At 50.5% G+C, this 19,343-nt stretch overlaps 1 protein-coding gene across 2 annotated transcripts; it reads right to left on the bottom strand.

Annotated features, from left to right (window-relative positions):
- Nucleotides 1-2,995: 2,995 nt before the first annotated feature.
- On the bottom strand, nucleotides 2,996-14,464 carry SYNPO2L (synaptopodin 2 like). 2 transcript variants are annotated; one of them, XM_010373111.2, is made up of 4 exons: nucleotides 14,179-14,464; nucleotides 12,489-12,640; nucleotides 11,520-12,034; nucleotides 2,996-6,668 (listed from the first exon to the last, which is right to left on the bottom strand). In XM_010373111.2, the coding sequence occupies exons 1-4, from the start codon at nucleotides 14,281-14,283 to the stop codon at nucleotides 4,513-4,515; spliced, it is 2,928 nt and encodes a 975-aa protein (XP_010371413.1). In that variant the 5' UTR covers nucleotides 14,284-14,464; the 3' UTR covers nucleotides 2,996-4,512. The 2 variants fall into 2 exon arrangements, with proteins under 2 accessions (XP_010371413.1, XP_010371414.1); XM_010373112.2 differs by lacking the exons at nucleotides 11,520-12,034; nucleotides 12,489-12,640; nucleotides 14,179-14,464 and adding an exon at nucleotides 8,658-8,790.
- Between the last annotated feature and the right edge of the window lie 4,879 nt (nucleotides 14,465-19,343).

The raw sequence follows: 19,343 nt of genomic DNA, 5'->3' as shown, positions 1-19,343 counted from the left end.
ACTGCAAGCTCCGCCTCCCGGGTTTACGCCATTCTCCTGCCTCAGCCTCCCGAGTAGCTGGGACTACAGGCGCCCGCCACCTCGCCCGGCTAGTTTTTTGTATTTTTAGTAGAGATGGGGTTTCACCGTGTTAGCCAGGATGGTCTCGATCTCCTGACCTCGTGATCCGCCCGTCTCGGCCTCCCAAAGTGCTGGGATTACAGGCTTGAGCCACCGCGCCCAGCCCACTCTATTCTTTCCTCTTGAGCTCTGGCAGTTTTAAGAAAAGGCAAACACTTGGATCTGCCCTTTTTTTTTTTTTTTTTTTTTTTTTGAGATGGAGTTTCACTCTTGTTGCCCAGGCTGGAGTGCAATGGCGCGATCTCGGCTTACTGCAACCTCCACCTCCCAGGTTCAAGCGATTCTCCTGCCTCAGCCTACTGAGTAGCTGGGATTATAGGTGTCTGCCACCATACCCGGCTAATTTTTGTATTTTTAGTAGAGATGGGGTTTCACTACGTTGACCAGGCTGGTCTCAAACTCCTGACCTCAGGTGATCCACCCGCCTCGGCCTCGCAAAGTGCTGGAATTACAGGCTTGAGCCACCGCCAGGATCTGGTCTCTAAGGAGTAATTCTCTAGCCACCACGCCCAGCCAGGGTCTGCCTTTTAACCTCCATTTGCTGTTGAGGTGCTCAGTTCAACCTGCTGGGCGGGATAGACATCGATTTCTCCATGAGAAGCACATATAGGCTCTCTGAGGTTTCTATGTGAGATTTCCTTCAAAGGGAGCACATACCACATAGGATCTGGACTGTGCCATTTGTACTGTTCCAGCAGAGTCTCTGGGCAGGGTCACAAGCTTCAGAGCCCGCCTTGGGAAAAGCCTATTATTTGCCCAGCTCCGTCTTCAGTAGCTGCATGATCTTCCTCCACCTTCTGCTTAGATTCTGGAACCAGCTGTGGCAGCACTTCTGCTGCAGCCACTACCACCCTGTTGCTGCTACCTGAGGAAGTGGCTTTATTTATTTATTTGAGACAGGGTCTCACTCTGTTGCCTGTGCTGAAGTGCAGTGGCACAATTTCGGCTCACTGCAACCTCAGCCTCCCCAGGCTCAGGTAATCTTTCGACCTCAGCCTCCCAGGTAGCTAGGACTGCTGGTACACGCCACCACACCCAGCTAATTTTCATATGTTTTGTAGAGACAGGGTTTTGCTATGTTGCCCAGGCTGGTCTCAAACTCCTGGGCCCAAGCAATCCTTCTGTCTTAGCCTCCCAAAGTGCTAGGATTACAGGAATCAGCCACTGTGCCTAGCTGGCTTTTTTAAAAAATTCTTTATTTTAGGCTGGGCGCAGTGGCTCACACCTGTAATCCCAGCACTTTGGGAGGCCGAGGTTGGGAGTTCGAGACCAGCCTGACCAACATGGAGAAACTCCGTTTCTACTAAAAATACAAAAATTAGCTGGGCCTGGTGGCACATGCCTATAATCCCAGCTACTAGGGAGGCTGAGGCAGGAGAATTGCTTGAACCTGGGAGGCAGAGGTTGTAGTGAGCCGAGATTGTGCCATTGCACTCCAGCTTGGGCAACAAGAGTGAAACTCTGCCTCAAAAAAAAAAAAAAAAAAAAAAAAATTTATTTTAGAGTTGGGGTCTCACTATGTTGCCCAGGCTGGACTCGAACAGCTGGGCACAAGTGATCCTCCTACCTCAGCCTCTGAGTAGCTAGGACTACAGGTACACCAGGAACTGGCTTTTGTAGCTTCCTTTGTCCCTTTCTGAGCTCTTTACTCTTCCTGACCATGTCCTTTTTTCATCTTGTGGAGACCCTAAAAGGTATCCCCTCCCAGTTGGCTTCTGGCCAGGCCAGTTATGCCTCCAGACCCCTCATCTTTTGTCCTCCTCCATCCCCTCCCAACCCAAGGAAAAATTAGAAGAAAAAATAGGCCGGGCGCGTTGGCTCACGCCTGTAATCCCAGCACTTTGGGAGGCTGAGGTGGGTGGATCATTTGAGGTCAGGAGTTCAAGACCAGCCTGGCCAACATAGTGAAACCCCAGCTCTACTAAAAATACAAAAATTAGCCAGGCATGGTGGCGCATGCCTGTAATCCCAGCCACCTGGGAGGCTGAGGCAGGAGAATCACTTGAACTCAGGAGGCAGAGGTTGCAGTGAGCTGAGATTGCACCCACTGCACTCCAGCCTGGGCCACAGAGGGAGACTCCATCTCCAAAAAAAAAAAGAAGAAGAAGAAGAAATATAAATAGCGAAAGGTGACTTCATCATCACAACCACCCTCATCCTCAAAAACAAAAACAAACTGAAAGTTTGATCTCCTTCAACTGAGTACCAAAAATGACTGAGTGGGTGAAGACAGGCTATTTAGCCTATGGTCTCTGAGATCTTTCTTTGGAATTCTGAGACAGTGCACTTGGGAGAGTCTGCAGCCTGGGTCTGATTATTGGCACAAACATGCCCTCTGCCGGCAGAATAGGAGCAATGGCACTTTCCTTCTCTGAAGTCTTTAATTCTCACCTACCTCTAATGCCCTCCCTTCTTTAGTAGTCTCAATTCACCTTTCTTCTTCCCTCTCACATCCCGCGTTCCCCTCCAGCTGTTGCTTTCTCTCCATTTAATTCCCAGAGACTGTTTAATATGCTTGCTTCCTCTAAGGAGCAAGGAAATATTGATGGCAAAGGGCTCAGAGGGCCTTTCCAACTTCTCTGAGTTTTGTGAACTGAGGCCTTGCCTAGAAAGTATGAAGCAAGGGAAGGAAAGGGGAGAACTTGGATGAAGACTATGGGGAGAGGGAACCAAGAAGAGTGATGGAGGTGGCTAAATCAGAGCAGGACAGAATTGGTAGAAAAGAGCAAAAGACCTGGGAACAAAGGGCAAAAGGGTGAAAAATGGGAGGGCAGGAATAGAGACAGATCAGAAATCAGATCGGGGAATGGGTTAAAGAAGATCAAGGAGAGATCAGGATTTAGGTATAAAACTAGAAGATAACAGCAACAGAAGGTATGGGGCATAAATTTATTCTTGTGCACAAACCAAAGTATTGTGACTCACACCCAACAAGCAAAGAAAAATTATCACTTTCCAGATTAAACGGTAAACATAGCTCATGGCGGTCTTGGTGAGAAGGGAGTCCACACTCCTCTAAGATCGGAGATCAGGACCTGAAGCTGAAAAGAAGCAAGAGCTGGGGTGTTGAGGGATGGGGTGGTACTGAAAAGAGGTTTCTGGGTGTTTCTCTGCTCTTTCCCAGGTAGTCATGGCAAGCTGTAGAAGACACACTGAAGGACAGACTCAAGGAAAGTCACACAGACACCAACTGTTCTTTCAACGCTCAGCACACACCCTCACACCTCCCTTCAGCCATCATCCCTTTCCATTCTAACAAATACATTCTTCTCCCTCAAATTTTTTTTCCAATTCCCTTCTCACACACAGTTGGTTTCTTGTTACTCAACTTTACTTTTTCCCAATATGGCATTGTCCCTCACCATACTTCTGTTTGTGGCTCAATCATTTAAACTCATTTCTGCCATGCTTCTGGTTTCAGCCTCACTCTCCACACTCTGACTCTCTTCTCCTTTCTCTCAAGCTCATGAGGCAATGAAGCCAATGATCTGTTCATTCTCAGAGGGAATTTTCTTTCTTTTTTTTCATTTCCTGGGTACTGGGTTGCTCAGCACTGGCCTCTCAAGTTGCTAACTTTCTGAAATCCTGAGGAATAGAATTATTTGTTCTATTCCTGGTCTAGCTGATATAACTCAGCCCATGCAAACTTTCCTGGCCCTTCAGTTTTTTCATGCTCCATAACTTTCACAAGATGCTGTACACCTGCTACAGACATTGGTCTCTAAGGAGTTATTCTCTAGTGAATCTCTTTCTCCCACTCAACTCCATTTGGGGATATCTGACCCTTCTATCAGTACAACAATAAGACTCAGATTGGGTCTTTATTTTGATCTCCTCTCTTACTCATGCTTCAGACGGAAGAGCATATCTGTGCGCGCACACACACACACAGGCCTAGATATATGCCAGCCAAGCTTGGGAAAGCAGAGTGGAGGGTAAGGGTGGCTTAGGGCAAACAACGGTCAGTTCGGTCTCTTTGCTGTGTGCCTGGTGGTGAGCTTCTTGCTTAAGGTCCCAGTGGTCACTTCTGCTCTGTTTACTTCTCACTGAACATTAAAATGAGGCCCACGGAGAAAAGCACAAATGTCAAGGAAGAGAGATCTGTGGAGGAATATGGGTGGAGAAGCCTGGAAATAAAGACAGAGATCCAGGCAAGGAAATGCAGAGACAAAGAGAGGCAAAGATACCAAAGCAGACATAGTTGGTTGGAAAGCGGCAGGGAGGTAGAGAGTGAGGAGGAAGGTGGGGGACGGGGACATCAACTTGGAAACTATCTCTGGCAGGAGGCAATTTAGCTTCCAGATGCCAGTGACAGGGGGTGGGATAGGGTAGGAGCAGCAACTTTAGGAACTGGATGTTCCACCTCTCCTTGGTCCTGGGACCTGTGCCTGCTCATTGGTGCCCTGCCCCAGGCCTCCACACATGAGCCTGCAATCCTGTTCTGGTGGCTGAGAATCGGGGCCTGGCTACCTGGAAACCACAGGAGCTGGGAGAAGCCCCAAGGGCCCTGGGAGACTCTGGAGGAGGGGCTGGGCTAGGAACAGGGGCTGAGGACAGCTCTGTTCTCCAGATGGGCTCATCCAGTGTAGTGGCTGCTCGCGGGGCAAGCATAGTGGGAACCAGGGGTTCTGCAGTGGGTTGGGGCGCCGGAGTGGAAAACCGGCGAATCTCCTGGACTCTGGCAGTTTTGGGGGCCCCTGAGGCGGTAGGGCCAGGAGTCGGGGGAACCTCATCAAAACAGAACATGGCAGTTTTAAGTTGATAGGGCTGATGCCGCATAAAATCTAGAGCCTTGATGCCCTGCTTGGGTGTTGCCCGAGGCCCCTGGGATTGGGCCTTAGGGAGAGTTCGGGCCGCCTGGGGGAAAAAGGGAGAGAGCAGTGGGTTGTAAGCAATAGGAGGTGGGGCACGGATGTTGGGTGAATATTTCCAGGAAGGGGGCAGAGACGGGGTAGGAGAAGGACTTCTAGGCCCAGGACCAGGTGTACCTTCCACCACATACCTGTCCGCACGGCTCTGCCGCTTAGCAAACAGCTCCCCACCCCTGCCCTGCAGCCTTGGTGGCTCAGGGATTACAGCTGAAGAGACTGCCCCATTCACGAGCCCATCAGGGAGCCCTCGAGATGGGGGCTTAGGAGCCACTGGGGGTGGAGTCTTAGGAGTCATAGGGGGCGGGGTCTTGGGAGCCACTGGAGGGGGGGTCTTAGGTGTCACGGGAGGCAGGGTCTTGTAACTCCTGGCCCCTACTGGCTGCATGAAGTTGCAGGCTTCAGCCCCCAGGCTCAGAGCATCCTCCTCAGGACCAGATTCTGCACCCCCTGCCCGGGGCTTTTCATCCAGGTTCTGTACCAGCGATAGCAGCTCGGGGTTGGGCGAGTTCTTCGTCTCCTCCTTTCCCGGCCGGAACATCTGCTTCCGGGTCCCCCGGCGCCGGGCCTCCTGCAGGATACCCGTGCGGGCAGCTGGCATAGAGATGCGCTGCTCCCGAGCGCTGGGGGGCTCAGGAGCCCCTGGACCTGGGGCAGGCATCTCTGAGCGCGCAGAGGGTCGCAAAGGCGCAGACAGGAAGATAGAAGCTGTGGAGGTCATGGCAGCTGCGCTAGGAGGAGCGGGGGGCTCTGGGGTTCCGCCTGGAGTGACAGGCCGACTGGGGGCTGGGATGTACAGGGAGCTGGTGGCTGTCACAGGGCCCGAGGAGCGTGAGGTGCTGGGGGCACCAGAGACTGGCGCGTGACTGGGAACCCCTGACGTGAAGCTGGGCAGAGGGGTGGGCCCCTGCGGAGAAGACAAGAAGGGGGGTGGGGCGGGGCTAAGGCCCCCCAGGCTGTCGTTGCCCCTCCTGGGGGCTAGAGGCCGGAAAATAACCGAGGTGGTAGTTGGCCGCTGCCCTTTTAGGCCCGGGGTAAAGGGCCTGGCTGACCGGTTAAAGATGTTTGGAGCTGGGGTCGGGGCTCCACCACCTGGTTGGAAGGGTCTGGGGCTGGCTACAGGGGCCGGCAATGGGCTGGGTGGGAGCACAGCCGCCTCTAGGGGAGCACTCTGGGCCCGAGGTGGTGACTGCAGGCCCTCCCCGTTGAGCATGGCTGCTGGTTCGGCCCGCATCAGTTCCTGGGTGCTGGAGTCTGCGCGCTGGCGCTGCTGTTCAAAGAGCTGCACCCCTCGCCCAGAGACCTCACTCAGCTGCCCTCCCAGCCTAGAGCCCTGGCCCTCTGATGCTCTTGAGCCCGCCCTGGCAAGCTCCATGTCCAGATAGGGACTGTCCCAGTCAGATTGATTGGTGAGGCTGCGGGCGTCGGAGAAGGCTTCTTCGTCCAGCTCCGACTCACTCGTGGGGGGAATGCCGTCCTCCTCCTCCTCAGCGCCCGTCCCAGCAGCAGCCCCGAAGCTCACCAGAGTGTACTTCTTGGCTCTCTGCCGCCGTTTCTTAAACATAAGCACCCCTTTGGAGTGGGGGTTGGGGGCTGCAGTGAGCAAGGATGCAATTGTCCTGCATTTGGTCTTGGCCTCTTTTATGCTTTTCTCTTGGAGGCTCTCTGCACGTTGCAGTTCTGGGGAGGCCAAGAAGTAAAATGGTCAGTGGGTCTTCCCAGCCTCTTCTAGTCCTGTTCCCCAAGGCTTTCACCTCCCATCCCAGCAAGCTCCCTCTTGCACTGGCCCGACCCACAATGTCCCCTGTGACAAAGTCCTCTGACTTAGGGGCAGAGTGGAGGGTGAAAGATGAAACCAGGGACAGTTAAAGATAAGGCAAAGTCCAGTTGACTGCCCTGACACTGCTCTGACCACAGCCCTTCCATCCCATCTTACTGCTATTCTGCTCCTATCTTCCAAGAGATGTGCTCTTATCCACCCCACACACATTCCTCACCTACCTCCCATTCCTGACTGGCAATGGGAGGGGGAGGAGAAAGATGTGTCACTCTCCATGGCAGACAGGGAGAGAAGCATGTCCCAGGGAGAGGAAAGATGAGAAGGAACACTTTCCACCCACCATAGGGACCATGTTAGGAGGCTTCTCATGAAGCTTACGACTCATCCTCTCCGCTACCCCTTACCCCTATGATATGGACACAAAGAACCCTTAGCAATGAGGATCTTCATTCACAATTCCACCCCCCTCATGCAATCCACATCATACACATTCACAGAAATAACTCCCACCGCACAACACTTCAACAAGAATATCCATCTAGTGAAAGTCAACTGTAGGCGTACTTTGTTCTATTTACTTTTCTCTCTCATTCACATATACCCCAGCTTACATACAGCTCCATTCACATACATATATGTAAATACATGTGCCCATGTAAAAACACCATCACTCAAATACATTCACACACCTACATGCTCTAGGTGGCCCTTCTTCCAGAGACCTCCCTGCAGAAACCCTGTTACTAACAGTGTAGACAGAATTCTAAAGTTTATCTCGGCCTTCTAACTGCCAGGGCAGTCGTCTGGGCTTCACACCCCTGCTACTCACAGTCAGGGGTAGTCTCCATCCAAGACGCAGGAAAAGTCAGGGTGATGTTCTCCAAGGCAACACTCCAAATCTTTAGGATACCTCAAGGTCACCAGCTAAATATATTATTTCCCCCAAGCTGGGGATGGTAGTGGGGTGGGCTTCTTTGGGGGTCAGAACTGTCTCTATGTAGAGAGCTCAGGCAGCCACTGCCATCCAGGCACACAAAGACTATGTGCTAAAGGGAACCAGGGCAGGGCTTTCCATGCCATGTGGGGCCTGGGTAGGTGGGGCCAGGAAATGGGAGAGGCCGCCCTGCTGCGAGGACCCCGCCTTGCACATGGATACTCTCTGGTCCATGGTCCCCAGTTCCTCCTGAAAAATTATTGAAATTCCGTCTACTTTCCACTCAAGGTACCATGCTCCTTTGTAATGAGCGTGGTACCTCGAGTGGAAAGTAGATGGAATTTTTGTCATTTTTGTCATTCCTCTCATCCCAGAGTTTATACCTCAGAATAGTGCTGTGGATGAGACAACAGGCCCTGGAGTCAGAGTTCAGTTCAGGTTTTTGGTTCTTGGGAGAGTTACCTCACCTCATTAAAGTTCGGTTTCCTCATCTGTAAATGAGGGTAGACAATGGCTACCTCATAGGATTGCTATAAGGATTAACTGAGATAATATAGTAAATTTAGCACTCAACACAGTGTGAAGGCTCACTATAACCATTACTATTAAAGCCTTCTTGACACTATACTTTCTTGATATATATGGACACTTTCTTGTTCACACATATCTTGTCCCACGACTCACACATATATGCCTTCATGTATTCATAATGTACTCATACACGCTCTGTTCCCACGAGTTTTCTACAGCTCTTGTGGTCACAAACCCCTTTGACATGTGACCATAGCATCACTGAGAAAGGGTCAGTGAAACTCTCCTGAGAAAAGGAGGAAGAGGATAGCAAAAAGAAGGAACAAGAGAGTAAGACCTTTCCCAAAGACTGCCCTTCCTAAACTGTTGACATCTTCCCCTCCATTCTAGACCCCAGACTCTCATAGATATGGGAGGGTAGTACCTGCATAGAATGAGTCTTGGAGCTCAGGAACTGGGTCTGGGGCTTTGTCGTAGCTGACTTGGCTGAGGGGCTCTTGGCTGATGGGCTCAAAGGTCTCCATGCTGAGAAAAGCGGTGTTGGCTGGAGCAGGACCAGCTTGAGCCACCCCCCACGCCTTTTAAAGCCCCTTTGTCTTGTCCCCAGAGCTGGCAGCTGAATGAGTTCACTGTGCTATTTTTGGAACCTGGCCCTCTCCCTTCTCTGGGCTGCCCCACAAGTGCCGGTGTGATGGACGTAGGCACCTGCTTTCCCTTCCCCCAACCCCACCCCAGCAGACAATGAGGTCTGCTTGACTAAAAATACCTCTGAGCCAGTAGCTACAGTCTCATCCAGCATTATGGGAAGGGAGGGGGAGATAAGTGGAGAATTGAGGAAAGCATGGGATCCTAGGCACACATCTGGAATTCCTAGGATATTGGACACTCAGGGATGTCAGACTCTCAACTCTCATGTCCTTAGCCTCCACTCCAAACTCAGAGATACAAAGTTCTAAGGATCAGGAATCAAAATGGTGGAGGAGAGGAAAGAAATATAACTAGAGGGGGAATCCTGAGATTTCGGAGGTAACAAGAACGGTCTCTGTGGGAAAGGCACAGGAGGCATAGAGTAGGGAAAAAGTTTACCCTTAGACCTTGTTCTGTCGCTCACATCAAAAATAGCAAAGAGCCTGAGATAAGTGGAACGGGCTTTTTCTGCCCAGGCCAACATTCTTGCCTGAGATAAGGAGCCAAAGCCAAAGCTCCCTCCCTCTGCCACTTCCCCAGGATCTCATGATCGTCCCATAGCCTCTCAGTCCCCAGGAATCCTAACGGAACTTGCAAATGTCAAAGGTACCTGCAATTAACACTATAAAGAACCCCTTGGCGGGGCGGTGGCTCATGCCTGTAATCCCAGCACTTTGGGAGGCTGAGGCGGGTGGATCACGAGGTCAGGAGTTCGAGACCAGCCTGGCCAACATAGTGAAACCCCGTCTCTACTAAAAATATAAAAAATTAGCCAGGCATGGTGGCGGGCACCTTTAATCCCAGCTACTCGGGAGGCTGAGGCAGGAGAATCGCTTGAACCCAGGAGGCAGAGGTTGCAGTGAGCCAAGATTGCACTCCAGTCCGGGTGACAGTGCAAGACTCTGCCTCAAAAAGAAAAAAAAAGAAAAGAAAAAAAAAAGAACCCCTGTAGCTTTGACCCACTTTTATTTATTAATTTTTATTATTTATTTATTTTTTTTTTTTTTGAGACGGAGTTTCGCTCTGTCGCCCAGGCTGGAGTGCAGTGGCCGGATCTCAGCTCACTGCAAGCTCCGCCTCCCGGGTTTATGCCATTCTCCTGCCTCAGCCTCCCGAGTAGCTGGGACTACAGGCGCCCGCCATCTCGCCCGGCTAGTTTTTTGTATTTTTTAGTAGAGACGGGGTTTCACCATGTTAGCCAGGATGGTCTCGATCTCCTGACCTCGTGATCCGCCCGTCTCGGCCTCCCAAAGTGCTGGGATTACAGGCTTGAGCCACCGCGCCCGGCCTATTTATTTATTTTTAAGACAGGGTCTTGGTCTGTTGCTCATGCTGGAGTGCAGTGGTGCAAACATGGCTCACTGCAGCCTAAACCTCCCAGGCTCAAGCAATCCTCTGGCCTCAGCCTCCCAAGTACCTGGGACCATAGACATGTGCCACCATGCTTGGCTAATTTTTTTTTTTTTTTTTTTTTTTTGAGACGGAGTCTTGCTCTGTCGCCCAGGCTGGAGTGCAGTGGCCAGATCTCAGCTCACTGCAAGCTCCTCCTCCCGGGTTTACGCCTTTCTCCTGCCTCAGCCTCCCGAGTAGCTGGGACTACAGGCGCCCGCCACCTTGCACGGCTAGTTTTTTGTATTTTTAAGTAGAGACGGGGTTTCACCGGGTTAGCCAGGATGGTCTTGATCTCCTGACCTTGTGATTCGCCCGTCTCGGCCTCCCAAAGTGCTGGGATTACAGGCTTGAGCCACCGCGCCCGGCCCTGCTTGGCTAATTTTTAAATTTTTAGTGGAGACAAAGACTCATGATGTTGTCCAGACTGGTCTCAAACTTCTGGCTTCTGCCAGGAGCGGTGGCTCACGCCTGTAATCCCAGCACTTTGGGAGGCCGAGGCAGGCAGATCACCTGAGGTCAGGAGTTCGAGACCAGCCTGACCAATATGGTAAAACCCCGTCTCTACTAAAAATACAAAAAATTAGCCAGGTGTGGTAGCAGGTGCCTGTAACCCCAGCTACTCGGGAGGCTGAGGCAGGAGAATCGCTTGAACCTGGGAGACGGAGGTTGCAGTGAGCCGAGATCATGCCATTGCATTCCAGCCTAGGCACAAGAGCCAAACTCCCATCTAAAAACAACAAAAAAAAAAAAAACAAAAAAAAAAACTCCTGGGTTCATACTATACTCCCACCTCAGCCTCCCAGAGTGCTGGGATTACAGGTATGAGCCACCTTGCCCAGCCTTCAACCTGCTTTTAAATACTCCAGTCTTGTGTCTGTACTCTGCTTCCACCCCATCATGACACACAATAACAGTTATCACCACCACCAAACCCTTCATCTATTTGTGTCCCTTTCCAATTTCCCTACTTACCCTGTTCCTTGGTTGAACTGAATCACCTTACCCTTTTGCCACATTGGTTCAAACAGCAAAAATAATGGGGGCCATGAGAGTAATTATGCTCCCCTTCTACTCACTACTCTTCTCCTCCTGTCCCCAAGACTGTATCCAAGGGGCCCAAGGTAGGGAGAATGTATGGCTATAGAAGGGTAGATTTAAGACTCAGATTGACGGATCCTGGCTAGGGAAAAGGGATTCAGGCACTCACTGGCTTGCTTGGCCTTCTGGGTGTAGGTGGTAGTAAGATCTTCTGCCACCGGGTGGGGAACAGGCCCCACCATAGGGATGAGATGAGGACCAGGCCGGAGAGGGCCATGGGGTAACAGCAGAGCCTCAGCTGGGGGTGGCTGAAGGGCTGCCCCATCCTCCCAAGACGGGGAGCTCACACGGCTGTCACCCTGGCTGGAAGGGCCAGGGATAGTAGGTACTGGCTCTGCAGGGCTGTCAGACAGGTAGACCTCATCAGGTGGGGCACCCGGAGGGGTGGGCCTTGTGGGGCCTCGGCGGCGAGGTCGGCGAGGCTTCTCCTGCGTGGCAGGACCATCAGCATCACTGTCAGTCTCTCCGTAGTAAGCCTCACTATCAGGAGGTGAACGAAGACTCCCAGGCTGAAGAGGCTGAGGAACTGGAGCACCAGGGGGCTCAGGACTCAGTAGAGATAAGGGTGACAGCACCTGAAGCTCATGGGGAGATGGAGATTGCACAGGACCCTCGTCTGCAACCCTGGATAGGAAAGATGACAGAGCTTGAGAGATGGGTTAGGTACTGACAGCTTGAGAGGTCTGGAAGGGATAGAGGGAAGAGGTAAGGGAGAGAGAAGGCTGTCATACAGTTGGAATGGGTGAGCCGGGAAGAGTGAAGATATGAAGACAAACTGAGAGGTAAATGTGCTTAAAGGGCTGTGAGTGGAAATAGGCTTAGAGGAAGATGTCATGAGGAGACAGACCAGGGGTTGAAGTAGGCCCATCAGTCAAATACCCACTGACATCCCCATCCCTTAATTGCAGATACATTCAAGCCCTCTGGGAGGCAGACACAAACCATCTACACTCCAGCAGAAATGCACGAGCAGAAATAGGTACCTGTTAGTTGCTAAGGCCAGGCCAGTGAGACACAGAGCTGAGACAGGCAATAGGAGTCCTGGATTAGGGGAAGAGAAGAGGAGGGAGGTCCATACCGCTGCACAGTGAGGACAAGCTGATTTCCTGAGGCATCGATGAGGCTCATGGCACTGGCATGGGAGAGGTTGGTGCAAGAGACCCCATTGATTGCCAAGAGCTGGTCCTTCTCTCGGAGTCCTGCTCTGCCAGCCTGGCTCCGTCTTCGAATCTGAGATGTTGAAGGAGACATTGTAGGTAAGAGAGGGCTCCAAAGGGAATAGAATGAAAGGAAAAGACAGGAAGGACCCATAGGAGGGGATTTTACTTTGTAGGGTAAGAAAGGTGGGGAGATGCATGGAAGTGGCTGCAGTTGAAGTGGTCTGTCTAGAGGGAAGAAAGTATACAGATTGGAGAAAGAAATACACTATATAGTGGGAAATAGGGTAACCACTGAATTAAAGAGGCTTGGGAAGAACCACATGGGGTAGGTACTAGAAATGGTGGTTATTGGCTGGGCGCAGTGTGGCTCACACCTGTAAGCCACTTTGGGAGGCCTAGGCGGGTGGATCACTTGAGGTCAGGAGTTCAAGACCAGCCTGGCCAACAGGTGAAACCCTGTCTCTACTAAAAATACAAAAATCAGCCGGCCGTGGTGGCGGGCATATGTAGTCCCAGATACTTGGGAGGCTGAGGCAGAAGAATCACTTGAACCCAGGAAGCAGAAGTTGCAGTGAGCCAAGATCACATCACTGTACTCCAGCCTGGGCAACAGAGTAAGACTGTGGCAAAAAGAAAAAGAAAAAAGAAAAAAAGAAAAACGAAAAGGAATGTTGGTTATCTCTATAAGCTTTTTTTTCAAAGGCAGTATCTATATTGGCCGGTAATTCTCTACTAGGCCTTGGAACCCCAGGTGCCATTACACAGTCAAGATTTTAGAACAGTACTCCAGGTTGGAGGGAGTCCAGTGGGATTCTGGGAGATTGTGATTATTTGGGTATATGTGTGCCGTGTGTACACACAAATGTATGTATGCCAAAGTAATAATAGTAGTAGTGGCTACCGAGTTTTTACTAAGTGTTGGGCACTGTGCTACATGTATTATTGCATTTAATCCTTAGAATGGTTCCATGAAGTAGGTACAAGTACTATTATTACCCACATTTTACAGTTCGGAAAACTAAGCCTGTAGGGTGAAACCAAAAGGGTAATGACTTTGTCTGTGAAGCCAGATCTTGCCATAACCCTCCTAGCACCTAAAAAAGTCTTGCCTAGTGAGAGAAAGGATCTGACCTAGGGAAAGAGCACTGAAGGCATGGGCAGAGCAGGGTGAGCCAGGGTAGGACTGGGCTGGGCTAGGCTGTGCGAGGCAGTTTCAGTTCATCACATATCAGTTTAGTCAGAGAGAAATTAGAACCTTCCCTGTATTTCTGGAGTTTGGAGTAGAGGCACATACCCAAGAGAACAAACACTGGATGACCAGAGCTGGGCCTCTGATACCACAGTGCTGCAGGGAACTGAAACAGAGTTTTTCTTTTTCCTCTGCTCCCTGAAAACCAAGAATTCTGTTTTCTAATAGACCCCCCACAAGAAGCCTGTGGTCAGACGCTACTCCCACTATGAGACTTGAGCATGCTTCCCTGCCCACTACCCACCCCATCTTCACAGCCTCCCACCCCCCCAAACCCCACCATATGCCACCACACATCTCTTCCCAGGAGCCCTTGGGTTCCCTTTCCCTGAAGCCTCATTTCAGGGGCTCTCCCTTACCTTAGACACCTGTAAGGGTTTCCTCTGCTCGGCACCCCCCTGAAGTCGGAAGCCCCAGGGGGCTCCCCCTGATAGTGTGACCAGCACCTCCTCCTCAGCACCCATCACTCAGCTTGGCCTATGGCCCCCGGAGTTGGAACAGTGTCTCAGGGAGAGAAGTTGAAGTGCTCGAACCTCGTCGGGCCTTCCTGTCCGGCTGTCCTGCTCCTGCTGCCCCAGGCCTCCCCCCCACACCACACACCACAGGCAGGCAACTTGGCCCTGGGATCATTACAGTCCAGCACACGTGTCCCATCAATCGCAGATGTGCTCAAAATAGATGCTGCTTGTACTCCCCTCCCTCCCCCATCTGTGTTAGTCCTAGAGCTAATTATAGTACAAACTTCTGCCCTCCATGTTCCCCATTCTCCTGCATGGGCCTTTTATTCAGGACTAATACAAACTCTCTAGGCTCTATAACCAACGTACACCCTTTCAGGAACTGTGCTTTCTCTAATAGGACCAGGGGCTAATCTCAACTGCTTTCCTCCAAAGACCATTTCAAAGTGGCAGCAGCAGGGGCTTCAATTCCATAGCCGGCAAAGAATGGCTGGGCTTGCTCCAAGATCCCAGGAAAGAATGCACCCTCGCTATATAAATTTATTTGTTAATTAAAATGGTGGGCTAGGCATGGTGGCTCACATCTATAATCCTAGCACTTTGGGAGGCCAAGGTGGGTGGATTTCTTGAGTTCAGGAATTTGAGATCAGCCTGGGCAACATGGTGAGACATGCCCCCATCTCTATTTTTTTATTATTAAAAAATGTTAAAAACAAAACAAAACAAAACTATAGGCCGGGCGCGGTGGCTCACGCCTGTAATCCAAGCACTTTGGGAGGCCAAGGCGGGCGGATCACGAGGTCAGGAGACGAAGACCACCCTGGCTAACACGGTGAAACCCCGTCTCTACTAAAAATACAAAAAATTAGCCGGGCGTGGTGGCAGGTGCCTGTAGTCCGGGCTACTCAGGAGGCAGAGGCAGGAGAATGGCGTGAACCCGGGAGGCGGAGCTTGTGGTGAGCCAATGTCGTGCCACTGCACTCCAGCCTGGGTGACAGAGCGAGACTCTGTCTCAAAAAAAAAAATTAATTAATTAAAAAACTAAAAAAAAAATTACCTATTGCAATACATACGTGGTCATGGAAAGGTATGTAGGTGTGTGTAAACATACCAAACCATATTAATACAATCTCTACTTGTCTCTAGGTTTCCATTACAAGAATGTCTCTGTTACAAGGCACAACATTATGGTGCTATAACTGTGATTATCAAAGGCTACAGAGTCTCATAAAATAGCTGCCCACCTAGTGTATGCTAAATACTGTTTGCCTTGGTATATGCCTCTGTGTCCTAGAAACACTTGGGCTGGGTACAGTAGCTCATGCCTGTAATCCCAGCACTTTGAGAGGCTGAGGCAGGTGGATCGCTTGAGCCCAGGAGTTCAAGACCAACCTGGGTAACATGGTGAGACCCTGTTTCTACAAAAAAATTTAGCCAGGCCTGCCTGGTCATATGCTCCTGTAGTCCCAGCTACTTGGGAGATTGACATGGGAGGGTTGCTTGAGCCCTGGAGGTTGAAGCTGCAGTGAGTCATGATCCTGCCACTGCACTCTAGCACTCTAGCCTGGGTGACAGAGTGAGACCCTGTCTCCAAAAAAAAAAAAAAAAAAAAAGAAAGAAAAGAAAAAGAAAAAGGAAGAAAGAAAAAAGAGATCTCCAAGAAGAAAATACTTGGGATTTTGGGGTCAGAAGAAATGAACTTGGGTTTTTTTTTTTTTTTTTTTTTTTTGAGATGGAGTCTTACCCTGACGCCTAGGCTGGAGTGCAATGGAGATCTTGGCTCACTGCAATCTCTGCTTCCCAGGTTCAAAAGATTCTCCTGCCTCAGCCTCCTGAGTAGCTGGGACTACAGGCATGTGCCACCACACTTAGCTAGCTAATTTTTGTATTTTTAGTAGAGATGGGGTTTCACCATGTTAGCCAGGCTGGTCTCGAACCCCTGATCTCGTGATCCACCCACCTCGGCTTCCCAAAGTGCTGGAATTACAGGTGTAAGCCACTGTGCCTGGCCTTTTTTTTTTTTTTTTTAGACAGAGTTTCGCTCTTGTTGCCCACACTGGAGTGCAATGCTGAGGTCTCAGCTCACTGCTACGTCCACCTCCCAGGTTCAAGTGATTCTCCTGTCTCAGCCTCCCAAGTAGTTGACACTACAGGTGCCCGCCACCACGCCTGGCTAATTTTTGTACTTTTAGTAGAGACGGGGTTTCTCCATGTTGATCAGGCTGGTCTCAAACTCCCGACCTCAGGTGATCTGCCTGCCTTGGTATCCCAAAGTGCTGGGATTACAGGCATGAGCCACCGCACCCAGCTTCAAGTTGGGTTCTTCTTCCATCACTTAGTAGCTGTGTGATCTCAGGCAGGGCAGTCACTTGGCCTCATCAGGAAAAACAGGATCTAGGCCAGACTCGGTGGTTCACGCCTGTAATCCCAGCACGTTGGGAGGTCAAGGTGGGCGGATCACTTGAGGTCGGGAGTTTGAGACCAGCCTGATGACCATGGAGAAACCCCGTCTCTACTAAAAATACAAAAATTAGCCAGGCATGGTGGCACATGCCTGTTGTCCCAGCTACTTGAGAAGCTGAGGCAGGAAAATCGCTTGAACCCGGGAGGCGGAGGTTGTGATGAGCCAAGATTGGGCCATTGCACTCCAGCCTGAGCAACAAGAGTGAAACTCCCATCTCAAAAAAAAAAAAAAAGGATTTAAGTATCTATTCATTCTCTATTCATTCACTATTCACACATTTACTGAGTGTTAGCTACATGTCAGCCATTGTGCTATATCAATGGATTTCTTTTTTTTTTTTTTTTTTTTTTTTTGAGACGGAGTCTCGCTCTGTCGCCCGGGCTGGAGTGCAGTGGCCGGATCTCAGCTCACTGCAAGCTCCGCCTCCCGGGTTTACGCCATTCTCCTGCCTCAGCCTCCCGAGTAGCTGGGACTACAAGCGCCCGCCACCTCGCCCGGCTAGTTTTTTATATTTTTTTAGTAGAGACGGGGTTTCACCGGGTTAGCCAGGATGGTCTCGATCTCCTGACCTTGTGATCCGCCCGTCTCGGCCTCCCAGAGTGCTGGGATTACAGGCTTGAGCCACCGCGCCCGGCCTATACCAATGGATTTCAATTAACCTTCAGTGCATATTAAAATCACCTAGAAAACTTTTACAGCTACTGAGTCCCTAAGAAAAGACAGCGTATCAGCATATAGGATTAAATGATGATGCAATGAAGTTTACACACACACACACACATCCTTAGGGACAGATTTTATTGGTCTCGTACCTGGTAGTGGCATTTTAAAAAGCACCACAAGGCCGAGTGCAGTGGCTCACGCCTGTAATCCTAGCACTTTGGGAGGCTGAGGCAGGTGGATCACCTGAGGTCAGAAGTTTGAGACCAACCTGGCCAACATGGTGAAACTCCATCTCTACTCAAAATACAAAAATTAGCCAGGCATGGTGGCACATGCCTGTAATCCCAGCTACTTGGGAGGTTGGAGAATCGCTTGAACGCATGAGGGAGAGGTTGCAGTGAGCCGAGATCACAGCATTGCACTCCAGCCTGGGCAACAAGAGCGAAACTCTGTCTCAAAAATGAAAATAAAAACAAAAAGCACCACAGATGATTCTAATATGCAACCAAGGTTGAGAACCACTGAGTGCAGATATAGAAACCAATAAATTGCAACACATTAGTCAATATCCTCAGGAAACTATGGTACCGAGCTGGGCATGGTGGCTTATGCCTGTAATCCCAGCACTTCAGAAGGCCGAGGCGGGCAGATCGCTTGAGCCCAGGAGTTTGAGACCAGCCTGGGTAACATGGTGAAACCGTCTCTACAAAAAATACAAAACTTAGCTAGCTAAGCGTGGTGGCACATGCCTGTAGTCCCAGCTACTAGGGAGGCTGAGCAGGGAGGATCACTTGAGCCTGGGAGGCAGAGGTTGAAGATCGTGCCACTGCACTCCAGCCTGGGTGACAGAGACCCTGTCTCAAATAGAAAAAAAACAGGTGGGGGGAGGGGGAAGAAAGAAACTGAAGCTAGGATCTACCACTTACTAGGGGTGCAACCTTTTTTTAAGACGGAGTCTTGCTCTGTGTCCCAGGCTGGAGTGCAGTGGTGCAATCTTGGTTCACTGCAACCTCCGTCCCCTGGGTTCAAGTGATTCTCCTGCCTCAGCCTCCTGAGTAGCCGGGATTATAGGCATGCGCCACCACATCCAGCTATTTTGTATTTTTGGAAGAGACAGGGTTGGCCAGGCTAGTCTCAAACTCCTGACTTCAGGTGATCCGTCTGTCTCGGACTCCCAAACTGCTGGGATTATAGGCGTGAGCCACCATGCCCGGTCCTAGGGGTGCAACCTTAAGCAAGACAGAGGATACTTTTCTATATTGATGAGTCAAGTGGAATGAATCATGTGAAAATGCTTAGCAGAGGACCCAGTTTAGGTCAGGTGCTCAACATATGTTAGTTGAATTTGGCAAATTTTTCATCTAGACTAGTGGTTCTCAATCAGCAATGGAATCACCTGGAGGGCCTTAAACCATAGCTTGCTGGGCCCCACCTCCAGAATTTCTGGCTCTTATCTACGCAAAGTGGGTCTGAAATTTGCATTTCAAGCAAGTTTCCAGGGGATACTGATACTGCTGATCCAAGGATCACACCTTGAGAACCATTGACTAAAAACTGATAGGTCAGGTGTGGTGGCTTCACACCTGTAATCTCAGCAATTTGGAAGGCTAAAATGGGAGGAATTTGAGACCATCCTGGGCAACACAGGGAGACTTAATCTCTACAAAAAATTAGCCAGATGTGGTGGCACATACCTGTAGCCCCAGCTACTCAACTACCCAGCTACTCCTGCTGAGGTAGGAGGACCACTTGAGCCCAGTCTGAGCAACAGAGCAAAACCGTCTCTAAAACAAACCAACAGGCCGGGCGCGGTGGCTCATGCCTGTAATCCCAGCACTTTGGGAGGCCAAGGGGGGTGGATCACGAGGTCAGATAAAGACTATCCTGGCCAACATGGTGAAACCCTGTCTATACTAAAAATACAAAAATTAGCTGGGGT

The sequence above is a fragment of the Rhinopithecus roxellana genome, chromosome 11 (assembly GCF_007565055.1).
Source record: "Rhinopithecus roxellana isolate Shanxi Qingling chromosome 11, ASM756505v1, whole genome shotgun sequence".
NCBI lineage: Eukaryota > Metazoa > Chordata > Mammalia > Primates > Cercopithecidae > Rhinopithecus > Rhinopithecus roxellana.
The sequence above is the reverse complement of the archived record's forward strand: the minus strand, read 5'-3'. Positions and strand labels throughout refer to the sequence as shown.